The 13360-nt window shown below is 39.5% G+C and overlaps 5 protein-coding genes across 5 annotated transcripts in view; 3 read left to right on the top strand and 2 right to left on the bottom strand.

Annotated features, from left to right (window-relative positions):
- Positions 743-1559, top strand: LOC104770831. The gene is made up of 2 exons (XM_010495288.2): positions 743-829; positions 903-1559. Exon 2 carries the CDS (start codon positions 998-1000, stop codon positions 1493-1495), a length of 498 nt encoding a protein of 165 aa, XP_010493590.1. The 5' UTR covers positions 743-829; positions 903-997; the 3' UTR covers positions 1496-1559.
- On the bottom strand, positions 2721-4651 carry LOC104770830 (polyubiquitin-like). Its single transcript, XM_010495287.2, has 2 exons — positions 4414-4651; positions 2721-4086 (listed from the first exon to the last, which is right to left on the bottom strand). The coding sequence occupies exons 1-2, from the start codon at positions 4552-4554 to the stop codon at positions 2935-2937; spliced, it is 1293 nt and encodes a 430-aa protein (XP_010493589.1). The 5' UTR covers positions 4555-4651; the 3' UTR covers positions 2721-2934.
- LOC104772527 lies at positions 5305-7666 on the top strand. The gene is made up of 3 exons (XM_010497129.1): positions 5305-6985; positions 7067-7185; positions 7268-7666. Exons 1-3 carry the CDS (start codon positions 5305-5307, stop codon positions 7664-7666), a joined length of 2199 nt encoding a protein of 732 aa, XP_010495431.1.
- On the top strand, positions 8523-9094 carry LOC104770829. The gene has a single exon (XM_010495286.2). It carries the CDS (start codon positions 8585-8587, stop codon positions 8927-8929), a length of 345 nt encoding a protein of 114 aa, XP_010493588.1. The 5' UTR covers positions 8523-8584; the 3' UTR covers positions 8930-9094.
- Positions 9389-13360, bottom strand: part of LOC104770828 (MAG2-interacting protein 2-like) — an 11458-nt gene continuing 7486 nt past the window's right edge. Inside the window, exons 12-14 of the mRNA XM_010495284.2 lie at positions 12631-13360; positions 12283-12548; positions 9389-12197 (exon numbers count right to left, since the gene is read on the bottom strand). The exon at positions 12631-13360 is cut by the window's right edge and continues 28 nt beyond it. Coding sequence (XP_010493586.1) covers positions 9600-12197; positions 12283-12548; positions 12631-13360 — 3594 coding nt within the window. The 3' untranslated portion in view covers positions 9389-9599. The remainder of the gene's footprint in view (positions 12198-12282; positions 12549-12630) is intronic.

Below are 13360 nucleotides of genomic sequence, written 5' to 3'. Positions count from 1 at the left end.
AAAAAGGGTATGCGGTAGTTTAGAATCATGGTTGTTGCAGAGCACAACAAGGTTAGCTTTAGATTCTATGGAGAGAATCAAGAAGAGGGCTTGTTGCAGAATGGGACTTGTTGATGTCCAAATCGGTCACAATTAGATATGTTTAACTCGGTGAATGGAGGGTCGAAGTTCTCTTTTATTGATTAATGCCGAAGCAAAAGGACGGGTTACAATACAATTTAGACAAGGTGAAATGACTAGATTTAAGACGAGCTGCGAGCTCGACAACTCAAGACGACGGGTTACGTGCTTGATATCTGTCCTTTTTCCCTTTTTGTGATCCCCTTTCTCGAAGGCCGTACGCCTGTACTTATAGGGAATCGTGTCGGTTCGTCCTCTAAAAAGACCAAAATACCCCTTCTTCCTAGGAGGTTTATTTTGGGCTTTTCCTGGACCGGCTTTCTTGTTGGGGTGACGATCTACCCCTAACAGTAGTCTCCCCCTAAGATCTTCAGTTCGTAGTCTTCAGGCGAAGGACTGCTTGTAGTGATAACTTAATTTACCCAAAGGATTTTAGGTCATCGCTTCCGATCATAGGGATGGTAAACTCTGGACAAGGCCTGGGGAAGTGAAAGGTCGCGCGTGGGTTCCCCCAATTTTCGATGTTTGAGGTCGAATCACGTTGTGCGGTTCCTGACGCGCGTGAGATCCGAAAGTAGTACCGTCGCCAAAACGCAGTGTTATAATGATTGCGCCTCTTGAATCCTCCGTCCCTCTCTACAAATACTTTCCCTTCTACTTCATTTCCGTCACCCTGTCTACGAGTTATCTTCTGCTCTCGAGTTTTCAGGTATACCTCCTCCTCTTCTTTTTAAGTCGTCTATTTCCTCTTTTCTCTCTTTTTGTTTATTTGTCTTCGATAGCGTCCCCCGGATCCGTTTCTTACGATTCTGCTGAGAGTCACCTTTGCCGAGCGACCTCTTTGGATTCTGATGGCAGCGACAGGCTGGGTCGCGACATGCGGGGGTCGTCGCCGAGCCCTCATTCTGATTCGTCTTCCGACTCTACTCTCTTTGCTGAGCTTCAATGCCGGGCTTTCTCTCACGCGGCGACAACGAGTTCATCCCAACTTCCTTGCGAGATCCCCTCTCTGATCGAGGAGGATTTGGACGATTCTTGCGTTCCCGAGGATCGCATCGTTGTTCGTGGGTCGTTGCCAGTTATTCCTCGCGTCGTTGGGGTTAAGAGACATGTTTTATCACATGTTCCCATGACGACCATCAAGCTTGACTCGGCTCAAGATGCGTTAAGGCTCGGCGGACTTTCTTCTCCTCTCCCCCCTATGATTATTCCGTCTCCGAATCAACGTCCTTGGGATGCTCCGGATGGTTACATTTATAACTTACCCCGCACCTTACTACATTCCACCTCAATCCTCCTCCTATTAATAAGCTGCTACTACGCTCTCTGCTTCAGAGTATTTGGTTTCATTTTCTTTAAGGACAGTGGAAATTGAAACACTCTTGAATTCTCATCATGTACTCTACTTGCGCTTCAAAGGGAAAAAAAAAACTTTACTATGATGTTCTGTTTTGAGATTAAGATGTTGATAAGATCATAACCGAACCAAACCAGAGAAGATGCTTAGTGGTTTCCTTAGTTTTAGGATATCAAGTCCACGATTCCATATTCCCATTTCATTAATCATGTTCCTTGTTTCTAGGGTTGGTTATCAATCTGTTTTGTTTCGTTTGTGTATTTAAAGACTTCAATGTCACGTTAATGGAGGAGACTTGAAATTTGAAAAAACAGAGTTTATCTCTTTGGTTACTTGTTCATGTGTTAGACATAACACATCTCTTTGGCTTAGAAGAGGGACCATTCTATCAGATGTTAGCTTACAGTTCCAGATGATCCATCAAGTAAGCATGGTGAGAAAATCGAAACACTAATTGGCTGGCTGGTGCAGTCCTCCCTCTAGTTAATTATAGTTAATGATCTGCTGGGGTTAGGGGGTTTATGCAGATCTCAATCTACGAGAAATCGAGAATTCTCATAATTTCGGAAACGAAACGTAACTGATATATGTAAGGATTTGAGTTCGCAAACTGCTGGCGGAAATGAAACAATGTCGACGACGGCTCTCTCTAGATTTCTTCGTCTAGAAGCTCTCGAATATGGATAATATCAAACGCTAACCGGACCGGTTTAAGATTTTCTTTTCATTTTCGGTTTAAAACGGATATTTCAATTTGGTAATTTTGGTTCGGTACAATCCCATATTACACTCAATTTTGCTGAACATAAACGTATGTATATATATGACTCAATTTTGTGTTGCAGCTGGAGACTGGTTTCAAGGTCCCTTATATGAGATATGTGTGTATGTATTATATCGCTTATCTATTCATTGCTGGGTTTGGTACTTTGGTTCATTGATGTTGTTTGGAACCATTGTTGGGGATTTAGCTAATAATAAACAGTGACAACATTTTCTATAAATTTCATCATGTCTGTTTAGATCAGATGCCAATTTTATGTGGATACTAATATCTTTGTGAAATTGGATTCAGACGTCGAAAAAAGGCATGATTCTAAACACTCTCCACGGTACAGACTACATAGTTTAGAATCATGGTTGTTAAAGAGCACAACAGAGTTAGCTTTAGATTCTACGAGTTAACATTCGTAACTCTGGCTGCATTCAACTTCTAATATTCTGCGTTTTCTGAGGCATGCTATGAAATCACAAAACAATTTTTTAAAACGTGCACTTGGATTATTATTAAAACTTGACACATTAAGAGCCCAACCGGAAAGGTTTACGACAAAAGTACATATAACGAAAACATAACAGGCGATAGAGAAAAGTCTTTTTTATCTTTTGCAGAAATCACCTTCCAAGTGCACGAGTCTCTCAATAAACAACACCAGTTTTGACTACTGACCATAAGCTCAGAAGTATCCACCACCACGGAGACGAAGAACCAAGTGAAGAGTAGACTCCTTCTGGATGTTGTAATCCGCAAGAGTCCGACCATCCTCCAGCTGTTTCCCAGCGAAGATGAGTCTCTGTTGGTCCGGAGGGATCCCTTCCTTATCCTGAATCTTGGCCTTGACGTTATCGATTGTGTCTGAGCTCTCTACCTCCAAGGTGATCGTCTTACCAGTCAAAGTCTTGACAAAGATTTGCATACCCCCACGAAGACGAAGCACAAGATGGAGAGTCGACTCCTTTTGGATGTTGTAATCTGCAAGAGTCCGACCATCCTCAAGCTGTTTTCCAGCGAAGATGAGTCTCTGTTGGTCTGGTGGAATCCCTTCCTTGTCCTGAATCTTGGCCTTGACATTGTCAATAGTGTCGGAGCTCTCAACCTCCAACGTGATAGTCTTCCCTGTCAAAGTTTTCACAAAGATTTGCATACCACCACGGAGACGCAACACAAGGTGAAGGGTTGATTCCTTCTGGATGTTGTAATCGGCAAGGGTGCGTCCATCTTCAAGCTGTTTACCTGCAAAGATGAGTCTCTGCTGGTCTGGTGGGATCCCTTCCTTATCCTGAATCTTAGCCTTGACATTATCGATAGTGTCCGAGCTCTCAACCTCCAAAGTAATGGTCTTTCCAGTAAGGGTCTTCACAAAAATCTGCATACCACCACGAAGACGAAGCACCAAGTGGAGAGTGGACTCTTTCTGGATATTGTAGTCAGCGAGTGTATGACCATCCTCAAGCTGCTTACCGGCAAAGATAAGCCTCTGCTGATCCGGTGGGATCCCCTCTTTATCCTGGATCTTAGCTTTAACATTGTCAATAGTATCCGAACTCTCAACCTCGAGAGTGATGGTTTTACCAGTCAACGTCTTCACAAAGATCTGCATACCACCTCTTAAACGAAGAACCAAGTGAAGTGTTGATTCTTTCTGGATGTTGTAATCTGCCAAGGTACGACCATCCTCTAGCTGTTTACCAGCAAAGATCAATCTTTGCTGATCCGGAGGAATCCCTTCCTTGTCCTGGATCTTTGCCTTAACATTGTCGATGGTGTCAGAGCTCTCAACCTCGAGAGTAATGGTCTTGCCAGTGAGTGTTTTCACGAAAATTTGCATCTGGAGAAACAAACAAAACAAGTAATCGATCAGCAAAACATACACCAAACTTAAACAAAAGAAACCCTAATAAGAAATCAAAACAACACCCGAAGAGAACGGATCTACATAAACCAAGAAAACCCAAAGCTTAACTTCGAATAGCAAAATCAAGCATTAGATTGAACAGATCTAAACGATATAGTTCTCAACCAACAGCTAAATAACGAACGTACAAAAATCACCAAAAAAATTGAACAAACATGACAAATCTGACGAACTAGGAATAGAGAGATCTTAGAATTAATCGAGGTTCAGATCGAGAAGCATAGAGACATGGTAAAGTACCTTGAAAGAGAGAATTGCAAGAGATTTGCAGAGCGTTGCGATTTTAGGGTTGTGGGGAGAAGAGACGATAGAATCAGAGTTGATCCGAAGAGATCGTAATAATGAGAAAGAGATCATGAAGGTCTTCTTTTTATAAGCCATCACAAGGCCCAGAGCAATGTTCTAAAACGCGGGCGTCTCGTACGTTTAGGCGCCGCCTATTCTCTACTCGGTGTACTAACGTTTCGAATACACCATATTCGGCTTATTCTGCGTTTTCTTATAAAACGGGCGCCTGGACACCGCATAGACCGCGTATACGATCACCGCCGAGATGTCCGTATATTTTCTTAAGTGGGCAAAACCCTAGTTTCATAATACTTAATGAATACAATCCCAAAATCTATTAGTATTATCGATATCTCTGTGGCTTTACCTCTCGTTTTCATAACTCTCTGTTTTCATAACTCTCTGTTATTCCATATTTGGTTTGTCTCTCTCTCTATTCTGATTGCCTTCTTCCCAAGGTGAGCTGCTTCACTTTCGTGTATCGTAGTCTTTGTGGTACAGTTCTTTCTTTCTAATTTAATATTACTAAGTAATAGTTTAATAGCTTAACTTTCAGTTTTATTATGTCTCTGATTTACTTTGTTGATGTCTCTGTTTTCGGACCTTTGTTTTATTGTTCGTGGCTGTGCCTTGTGAAGTGTGTATATAATATTATAACATCTTTTGTTGAAGAACATCATATACAATCATGTTCGATCTGTTGTCATGATTTGATTATTTAATTACTAGATTTTTAGTTGAATTTGTTTTTTCTAATTAAAATTGCAGGGGATTATCATTCTGCTGCTAGCAGAAACATCAGCTTTAAGAAGAAATTCAAAAGATGTTGCTTGGGAATATGGGATGTTGTGTAATCCCAAAAATCCTGATAAGGTGAAGTGTAAGTTATGCGGGAAAGAATTTTCAGGTGGGGCATATAGGATGAAAGAGCACATTGCAAAGATTCAAGGAAATGTTTCTGCTTGTCCATTATCATCAAAAGAGGATCAAGAAAAGTGTAAAACTGCTATTGATGAAGCAAAGAAGAAAAGAAAAAACAAAATGATGTCAGATGTTGACTTGAGAAATTCTGTAAAGATATGTGATGATGGGGAAGAGGATGTCGAACTTGGAGAGATGGGAACAAAAAAGAAGCCACGAACACTTGGTCCAATGGACAAGTTTGCATCAGATATTAACCCACGACTTTCTTCCATTCCAACAAAGCAACAAAATATAAGTGATGCACTTTGGAAAGATAGACTTCATAAAGTTCATCAATATGTTGCAAGATGGGTTTATGTAGCTGGTGTCTCTTTTAATTCTACTGGAATTGATGAGTTTAAGTTGATGCTTGAAGCTGCAGGACAATTTGGTCCAGGAGTTACACCACCAAGTCAATACCTTTTACGTGAGCCTTTATTGAAAGAAGAAGTTGGTAGAGTGAAAGGTTTGTTAAAGACCCAAGAAGAAGAGTGGAAGGAGAATGGTTGTTCAGTAATGACTGATGCTTGGTCTGATAGAAAAAGAAGAAGTATTATGAATTTGTGCATCAATTGTAGAGGAGGAACTATGTTTCGTTCTTCTAGGGAGTGTTCCGAGGATGCTCATACAGGTCAATTTATTTTCGAGTTTGTTAAAGGATGCATTGAGGATGTTGGGGTAGAGAATGTGGTTCAAGTGGTAACCGACAACGCACCAAACAATATGGCTGCAGCTAAGATCTTAAAAGAGAAATTTCCAAGCATTTTTTGGACATCATGTGCTGCTCATACAGTGAACTTAATGCTAGAGAGCATTGGGAAACTCCACAACTTTAAGACGGTCATTGACAGAGCTAAAGGGTTCACCATCTTTGTTTATGCTCACCATAAGACTTTGGCAATGATGAGGAAATTCACACAAAATAAAGATATTGTGAGACCGGGAGTCACTAGGTTTGCGTCATGCTTCTTAACACTACAAAGTTTAATGGATAAACAAGATAAGTTAGAAGCAATGTTTATTAGTACTGATTGGAAAAGCTGTAAATGGGCAAAGCATCCTAAAGGAGTAGAAGCCTATAAAACAGTGAGAAGTACGCAATTTTGGAATGGAGTGAAAATGTGTTTGAAGGTTTTTGGACCCTTGGTCAGAATACTTCGGCTAGTTGATGGGGACAAGAAGCCGACAATGGGTTACTTGCATGGGGAGTTAACACAAGCAAAAGTTGAGGTGCGTGGTGGGTTGAACAATGTTGAAAAAAACATACAACCAATCATGAATATCATTGACCAAAGGATAAAGGGTCGGCTTGACAATCCTCTGCATTTGACTGCTTATTTTTTGAATCCTTACTACTTCTACAAGGATTCAACCATCCCATTAAAGGATAATGTACTTACTAGTTTTCTCAAGTGTGTGGATGCTTTTTTCCCGGATGACCTTACCACACAGTGCAATGTCATCAATGCTGAAATTACTAAGTACAAAAAGAAAGAAGATAACTTTGGAACAGTATGGGCCATCAAAGGTTGTGAAGATAACAAAGATGATTATGATCCAGGTATTTCACTATACTTGTTTGCTTTCAGCCTTTCACACATTATTTGAAATTAATTAATAGAATTATGGCTTATTTTTCCAGTTGAGTGGTGGAGTACTTACGGAACTTCAGTTCCTAACTTACAAAGAATGGCTAAAAGGATATTGTCTTTAACGACTAGTTCATCGGGATGTGAAAGGAGTTGGAGCTCATTTGAAGGGGTACAGATTTATTATTTAATTTCATTTGACTCTAAAGTGCTTTGAATATTTTAGTCTTGATGGTTTTGTTTGATATATGTAGATTCACACAAAGAAGCGGAATCGGCTTGATACAAGTCGGTTGAATAATCTGGTTTTTGTCCAATTCAACACTAGAATTATGAACAAAAGAAAAAAGGTACAAAAGGAGAAGGATATTGATATATTAGTTGCTGATCACGCTATTTATGCTCAAGAATGGATTATTGAGGGTGAAAATGGAGAAGAGGACTTGGATGTGGATTTAGGACTTGGCAATGGCAAGAGAGCTGGAGAGGGAGCTGGAGAGGGAGCTGGAGAGACATCAATGGCGGGTAATGTGGGTGATGTTAGAGAATTGGATGATGAAGTTGTCATTTCAGATGATGATGAAGATGAAGAACATGTTGATATTGACTTCGAATCAGATGGAGATGAAGTTCAAGACATATACGGAGTATAAGAAAATGATGGTTTGCACTTCTTCTTTCTTTCTTTACGGTTTAATTTTATATTTCTTTGAAATTGGTTTTTATTTTTATTTTTTTAGCTTGGATTTGTCTTATATCAAGTTGTAGAACTGAAATATTTTTTCTATTTGGCATTTGACTTTATTTATTTATTTACTGATAATTATTTTATAATTTGTTTAATATATATATATATATATAATTTTATAGTATATATAAATATCCGCCTAAACTCCCGCGTATACAACTAGGCGCTAGGCGTTCATCTATCGCCTAGAGAACGCCTAGCGCGTTTTAGAACACTGGCCCAGAGGCCTAAACCGACTTAATCTTTTATTAATTTAATGTTGCAATTTCCCAATTTGCCAAGTTGCAATTAACAAGAAAACATAATTTTATTTTTTTCAGAAATTGATAATGGGAATTTGTCATTTTTTATAAATGTATTTAAAATTTGTTTCTACTAGGAAAAGTGTTTTTTTTTTTAAATTAAAAAAAATAGAAACTAGATTGGTAATGAATGGGTAATGAATGATATTCAAATAAAAGAAAAAGAAAAATTAAATATCATTTATTACCATAATCCAAATTTGATTAAGAACTCAAAAGATATACCCAAAAAGGATGATTTTTAAAGATTTTTCACATAAATATTTTTCAGATTTTAATGATTAATTATAAATGCATTATTTATTCATAATAACCATAAAATAGTGTTTTTAATTCTTTTTGTCTTCAACCATAAATAGTTTTAAGTATCATAAATGTATAGAGAGACGTGGCTAAATCTCTTTATAACTAGATCGGCCCATATAGTTAAAAAAATGCTTTGGTTATGCAGCATATAAATATAAAGATTTGATTATGTGAATTGCAACAAAACGTATTAACCTCCTAGATCACAAGACTAAATGGCAAACAACATGACTGATGTCGATGATGTCGTTGTTGGGGACAACAGCATCGAGATTGAAAGCGAACGGACCATATTTCTAACGTTTGCTCGTGGGGTTCCTGTGTCGGAGGCAGAGGTGAAGCAGTTTTTCACAGAAACGTATGGTGAAAATTGTGTTAAAGGCGTTGACATGCAATATAGCGATGGCCAACAACAATCACTATTTGCTCGGTTGGTCTTGGACTCGGTCGCTACCATGAATCGCATACTCGATGGCAAACGCGAACGCATTAAAAAGTTGTGGATCAACGAGAAGCTCATTTGGGCTCGTAAGCACGAGAGAAGGGATGTATCGATATAACTACATCCCAAATGGATATTTATATATCTTGTTTCTCGTTTTGTTGTTACTCTTCTGATGCAAAAAGTCTTTCTCTTATCTGCTGTAGTCTAATAACTAGAAAACATATGTAACTCCCCGACCACATTGGGTTTCTTCACTCTGAATGAAATATGTTTTCACATAAGTTTGACGTTGGAGGTCAATGTTCTTAATTAAACAAGAGTTAATATAGTTATGTGTGGCTGCTGAACTAATTAAACAAGAGTTAACATAGTTAAACAAGAGGTTAATATAGTAATTAGGATACCTCTATTATTTTATACCTGAACTTTGAGATGAATAGTAGTTATGTGTGGCTCAGATGAAATATGGTACTAGCCGAGGGAAACACGAAGAGGGCTGGCTGCAGAGAATGGGATTATGGGAACTTGATATTTTAATTAGTTGAAATTGCATTTCATTTAGGTCAATGTCTTCTAATTTCCAGCTTTTCTTTGAATTATATAAAAATTGAAAATGGAGGTATCATATTAGGATGGACAATTTATATGGATACCTCAAAAACAGTTTTCCTGTCGAAAAATAAAGTTAGAAACTATATTAACTATATATAAAAACCGCATAAACAGATTTACGCTCTCCTAATTACTCATTTTTTGTTACCATTTCACCTCAGAAGAAGCCTCCATCATCTACTGTTTGTACAAGTAGAAAGAGACGCTAACGCAGATCGTATAACTTCCTTTAAAGTGCCTCTTAAGCTTGAGATTGTATTCTTCAGCGTTGCAAGTTCTGAGCTCTCACCAAACGAATCATCCAAATGCTCCAAAGACTCGAGCTGCTTCTCCAAGTATCTCCTCAGACTTGCCTCTGCAACATTAATCAGACTAAGAGATGGGTTACTGTGCATGAACTTGGTTACCAGAAACCCAGCTAATATCTGCTGGTTGGCCTTCACAAGCTCCGCGACAAAACATGGGAACATGAGTTTCCCAAAACATGACATAAACCGTCTCTCGGAACTTGCATCTGATTGTCTGTTGTCCGCTTGTCTTATCCGCTCTTCTTGGAACTCTCGAGATAGCTTTCCAATCAGATAGCAAAGGAAGGAGAAGACTGAGCCGTAGCAAGAATCGGAGATGATCGTTGAGAGAGTCCCAGAATATATAACCAGGAGAAGAACTTCATGATGGCTCTGACTCGATAACTCCGGAATGCCTTCTTGTTTCAATTTTTCTTCAACAACACTGAGACACTGAGATCTGATTCGTTCGTAGGGCAACAAAAGAGATATCTTTAGACCGAGAAATGGGTCAGTGCTGGCCAAGATCCCAGCCAGGCTTTCTGCTTCATTTTCTTCAAGCAGGACCTCTTCAGGTTTCTGAAGCGATCCATCTATAAGTCGTAGAACATTTTCGGGCATGCTCAAGGCAATGTACTTTCTCAAAATATCCAGCCAGCACGAATGTAAAGGATGAGCCGAGACTATATATTCCTTTTTTTCTTTCTCCATGGGTTCTGGTTCCTGAAATGTTTCCCATCCATCATTCCAATCATCATTGCCCCAGTCGTTTCCTTGGTCGGTTGCCTCATTAGACGGCAATAGTTCGGCTTTCTTAGCTTCAAACAGCTCTTCCCATCCTTCTAAAATTGCCAGAAGAGCTTCAGCTTGTGAAGCTGTAGTAACAGCAGAAGAGAGTTTAGAGAAGCAGGAAACAGATGTCTCAACACTCGATAGATCCTCAGGGGTGATCTCTAAGCCTGGAGCGATGGACACCACAGCAATCTGAGATGATTTGAGTGCGACCAAAGTATTTGTGAGTCTGCTAGAGCCATCAGCCTGGTCTGACAACGCTTGGTTTAGCGTGGCTTCAGTCTTCTGCATAGACGATAATAGCTCAGCCGAACCATCCCATGGCATAACGTTTGACTGTAGCTCAGATGATGAGCCCTTGATATTCTTACCCGAGATGAACTGCATAAGCTCTAAGGAGTACACGCGAACTTGACTTGGCAACTCCAGGTTCTCAGAAAATATTACGAGTTGTTCCCAGACTACAAGCCTAACACGCTTCAGTTCTTCCAGGTTGCCTTCCAAGTTACTGAGAGAGGAGAGCAACCGGTAAAGATTCTGTGTTTCATGAGCCCCAGATACCAAATTTTGTAAAATGGGTTCAAGTATTCTCAAGTAAAGGTGTGGAAGATCCTGCATAGCTGTCGGATACCGAGAGGACAAATCTGAGAAGACATCAGAAATGGGTCCAAATCCACAGCCAGAGAAGACCATGGCTCTGCAGAAGTTGAAGATTTCAGTCGCGCAATCACCTGCCAAACCAGATTTAATGTAGACAAGTATTGCAGCCCAAGCCTGACTTGGGGACAGACTGTCATCCATTACTAGTTTTATGAGAACAGTAAGACAGCTGCTAATGCATTCAGGGCTTAAGATAAGATTCTCCACAAGACTTGGAGTAGATGATTTTACTTCTTGCATCTCATCAGCTAATCTTATCCAAAAGTTAATCAGTAATATAAGACATTCTTGCCATGTAGAACTATCAGGGATATGCACGTACAAGTCATTTGGCGGAAGAACTAATGTGAAATGCCGTTTCAGGATTTCCACAGCTTGCAAAGGTTCCAAGATCCTGACATATACTCTACTGTGGTCATATGTCTGCTCAAGTTGACCGAGGAACCCCTGGAAACTCTCTGCACTTCCAAAATCAAGATCTCTTCTACTCTCCAGTGTATCTAACAAATTCATAATATATTGTTTGTAAACATTTTGCCAGGAAATGAGACGGTCGGACGAATTCTCCATGAAGAAGCCAGTGAGAGTTTCTACCATTTTGGCCAAAGCTTCCAAGTTCATCTCATTGATGTGCGCATGGACTTCATTGTTGAAGCTGTCAAAGTTCAAACCTCCCAATGCTGCAATATTTTTGAAATCCAAATCTGTGATAAACGACACTCTACTGCATTCTTGCTTAAGGACGTTATACATATTCGATAACCCAGCAAAGGAACCATGCGGTTGAAGCAACAATGATGCTTCCTTGCTTAATTCCAAATGGCTATAGCATTCAGAAAGGAGGCTATATATGTAAGCAAGGCGTTGTTTGTTAAGACCACTAACTGCTGGGTACACGATTGTGCTTATGGTTTGTATGGTGTCTGAAGCAAAGAGAAGTATTTCTTCCTTGACTTGTATAATTTCAGCCGTGATGTCCTCATTTGTCCAAATCTCAGAGCAAAGGATAGAGCTTAAATACCTTAATATCACCTGGCAAGAAGACAAAGAAAGGTATATATTAGTTGCAGTTGAGGACAGTATGTGCAGTATAAGGTATATATAAAGTGAAATGTACCTCTGATTGGTTCAAGCCATATGTATCAGCCAATGTTAGTACATCTTTCAAAATCAGCTTCTTCTCCGATTTCACAGATTCAATGAGAGAGAAAACAGCAACCTTAATGTATTCAATATCATGGGATAAAAACCTTTCAGTCTCAACCCCGGGGATAATTCTCTCCAGAATTCTAGAACGGTCAGCATCATACATTTTTTCCTCTAATTTATGTTTCCATTCCTTCCAAAAAGTTGACTGAAGTTTGTCGATCCTCCTCATATCATCTGTATAAAACAGCACCTAGAGGTCAAAAGAAGTTGGCAAAAAAAGGTATATTTAAAAAATAATAGACCGAGAAACCCTTACCAGAGAGACTTTCTGTTTGATTTCTCTCAAAGTTCTTCCGAAGCAGTTCTCTCCTCTGGATGGGAGCCGTACACTCTACTCCAGAGTCATGTAGCAAACTATATATCATGCCTAGACTCATGATACTCCGAATTTCTTGGTAGTTCCCCCTTATTCTCAACTGCTTTTCTATAACTTCTACTGCATTAGATGCATCTACTAGATTCAACAGAAACGAGCATCCTATAATGTCTTCCTCTTTTGTTACCGGAAGATCAATTATCGAGTCTGTAATCATGGCTATCAGCTCATCTTTTGGTGCAAAACCATTCTTTGCCAGCCAGGATAGAATGGTAACAAGAGCAGTTGCCTTTACGCTGACAAACTGCTTTCCAGGAATAGAATCAAGCATTAGCCTTTTATCCAACTTCCTATTCCTACCCAGCTTAAGTAACCAGGGAAGATGTGACGCAGCAAACGAGAGAAGCTTCCCATTTTCCTTTAGAAGAGATTCCAAGTCCATGCTATTATCAACCGGCAAGTCCTTAGCAACACAAGAAAGTGTATCTTTGACTCTGTCGAAATCTAGTTGTTGATCACTGCTTAGCCCATCAAGCATCTGAGGGAAATCTCTCAGACAAGAAACACCACCCATCTTGTGAAATTCAGGAGAATCCGTCTCTGATAACATTCCCAAAGTCTCGCATTGGCCTTGGAGGTCAAGATCTTTCCATGCGTGCAATAACTCACT

Source organism: Camelina sativa, chromosome 20 (genome assembly GCF_000633955.1).
Source record: "Camelina sativa cultivar DH55 chromosome 20, Cs, whole genome shotgun sequence".
Lineage (NCBI taxonomy): Eukaryota > Viridiplantae > Streptophyta > Magnoliopsida > Brassicales > Brassicaceae > Camelina > Camelina sativa.
This window is presented reverse-complemented; position numbering and strand designations above follow the sequence as displayed.

Excerpts from the sequence above, each read along its gene's own strand:
- LOC104770831 (XM_010495288.2), top strand. The coding sequence starts at position 998 with ATGCGGGGGTCGTCGCCGAGCCCTCATTCTGATTCGTCTTCCGACTCT.
- LOC104770830 (XM_010495287.2), bottom strand. The coding sequence starts at position 4,554 with ATGGCTTATAAAAAGAAGACCTTCATGATCTCTTTCTCATTATTACGA. Across the intron at positions 4,087-4,413 it reads TTGCAATTCTCTCTTTCAAG|ATGCAAATTTTCGTGAAAAC; the intron begins GTACTTTACCAT and ends TTGTTTCTCCAG.
- LOC104772527 (XM_010497129.1), top strand. The coding sequence starts at position 5,305 with ATGTTGTGTAATCCCAAAAATCCTGATAAGGTGAAGTGTAAGTTATGC. Across the intron at positions 6,986-7,066 it reads CAAAGATGATTATGATCCAG|TTGAGTGGTGGAGTACTTAC; the intron begins GTATTTCACTAT and ends TTATTTTTCCAG. Across the intron at positions 7,186-7,267 it reads GTTGGAGCTCATTTGAAGGG|ATTCACACAAAGAAGCGGAA; the intron begins GTACAGATTTAT and ends TGATATATGTAG.
- LOC104770829 (XM_010495286.2), top strand. The coding sequence starts at position 8,585 with ATGGCAAACAACATGACTGATGTCGATGATGTCGTTGTTGGGGACAAC.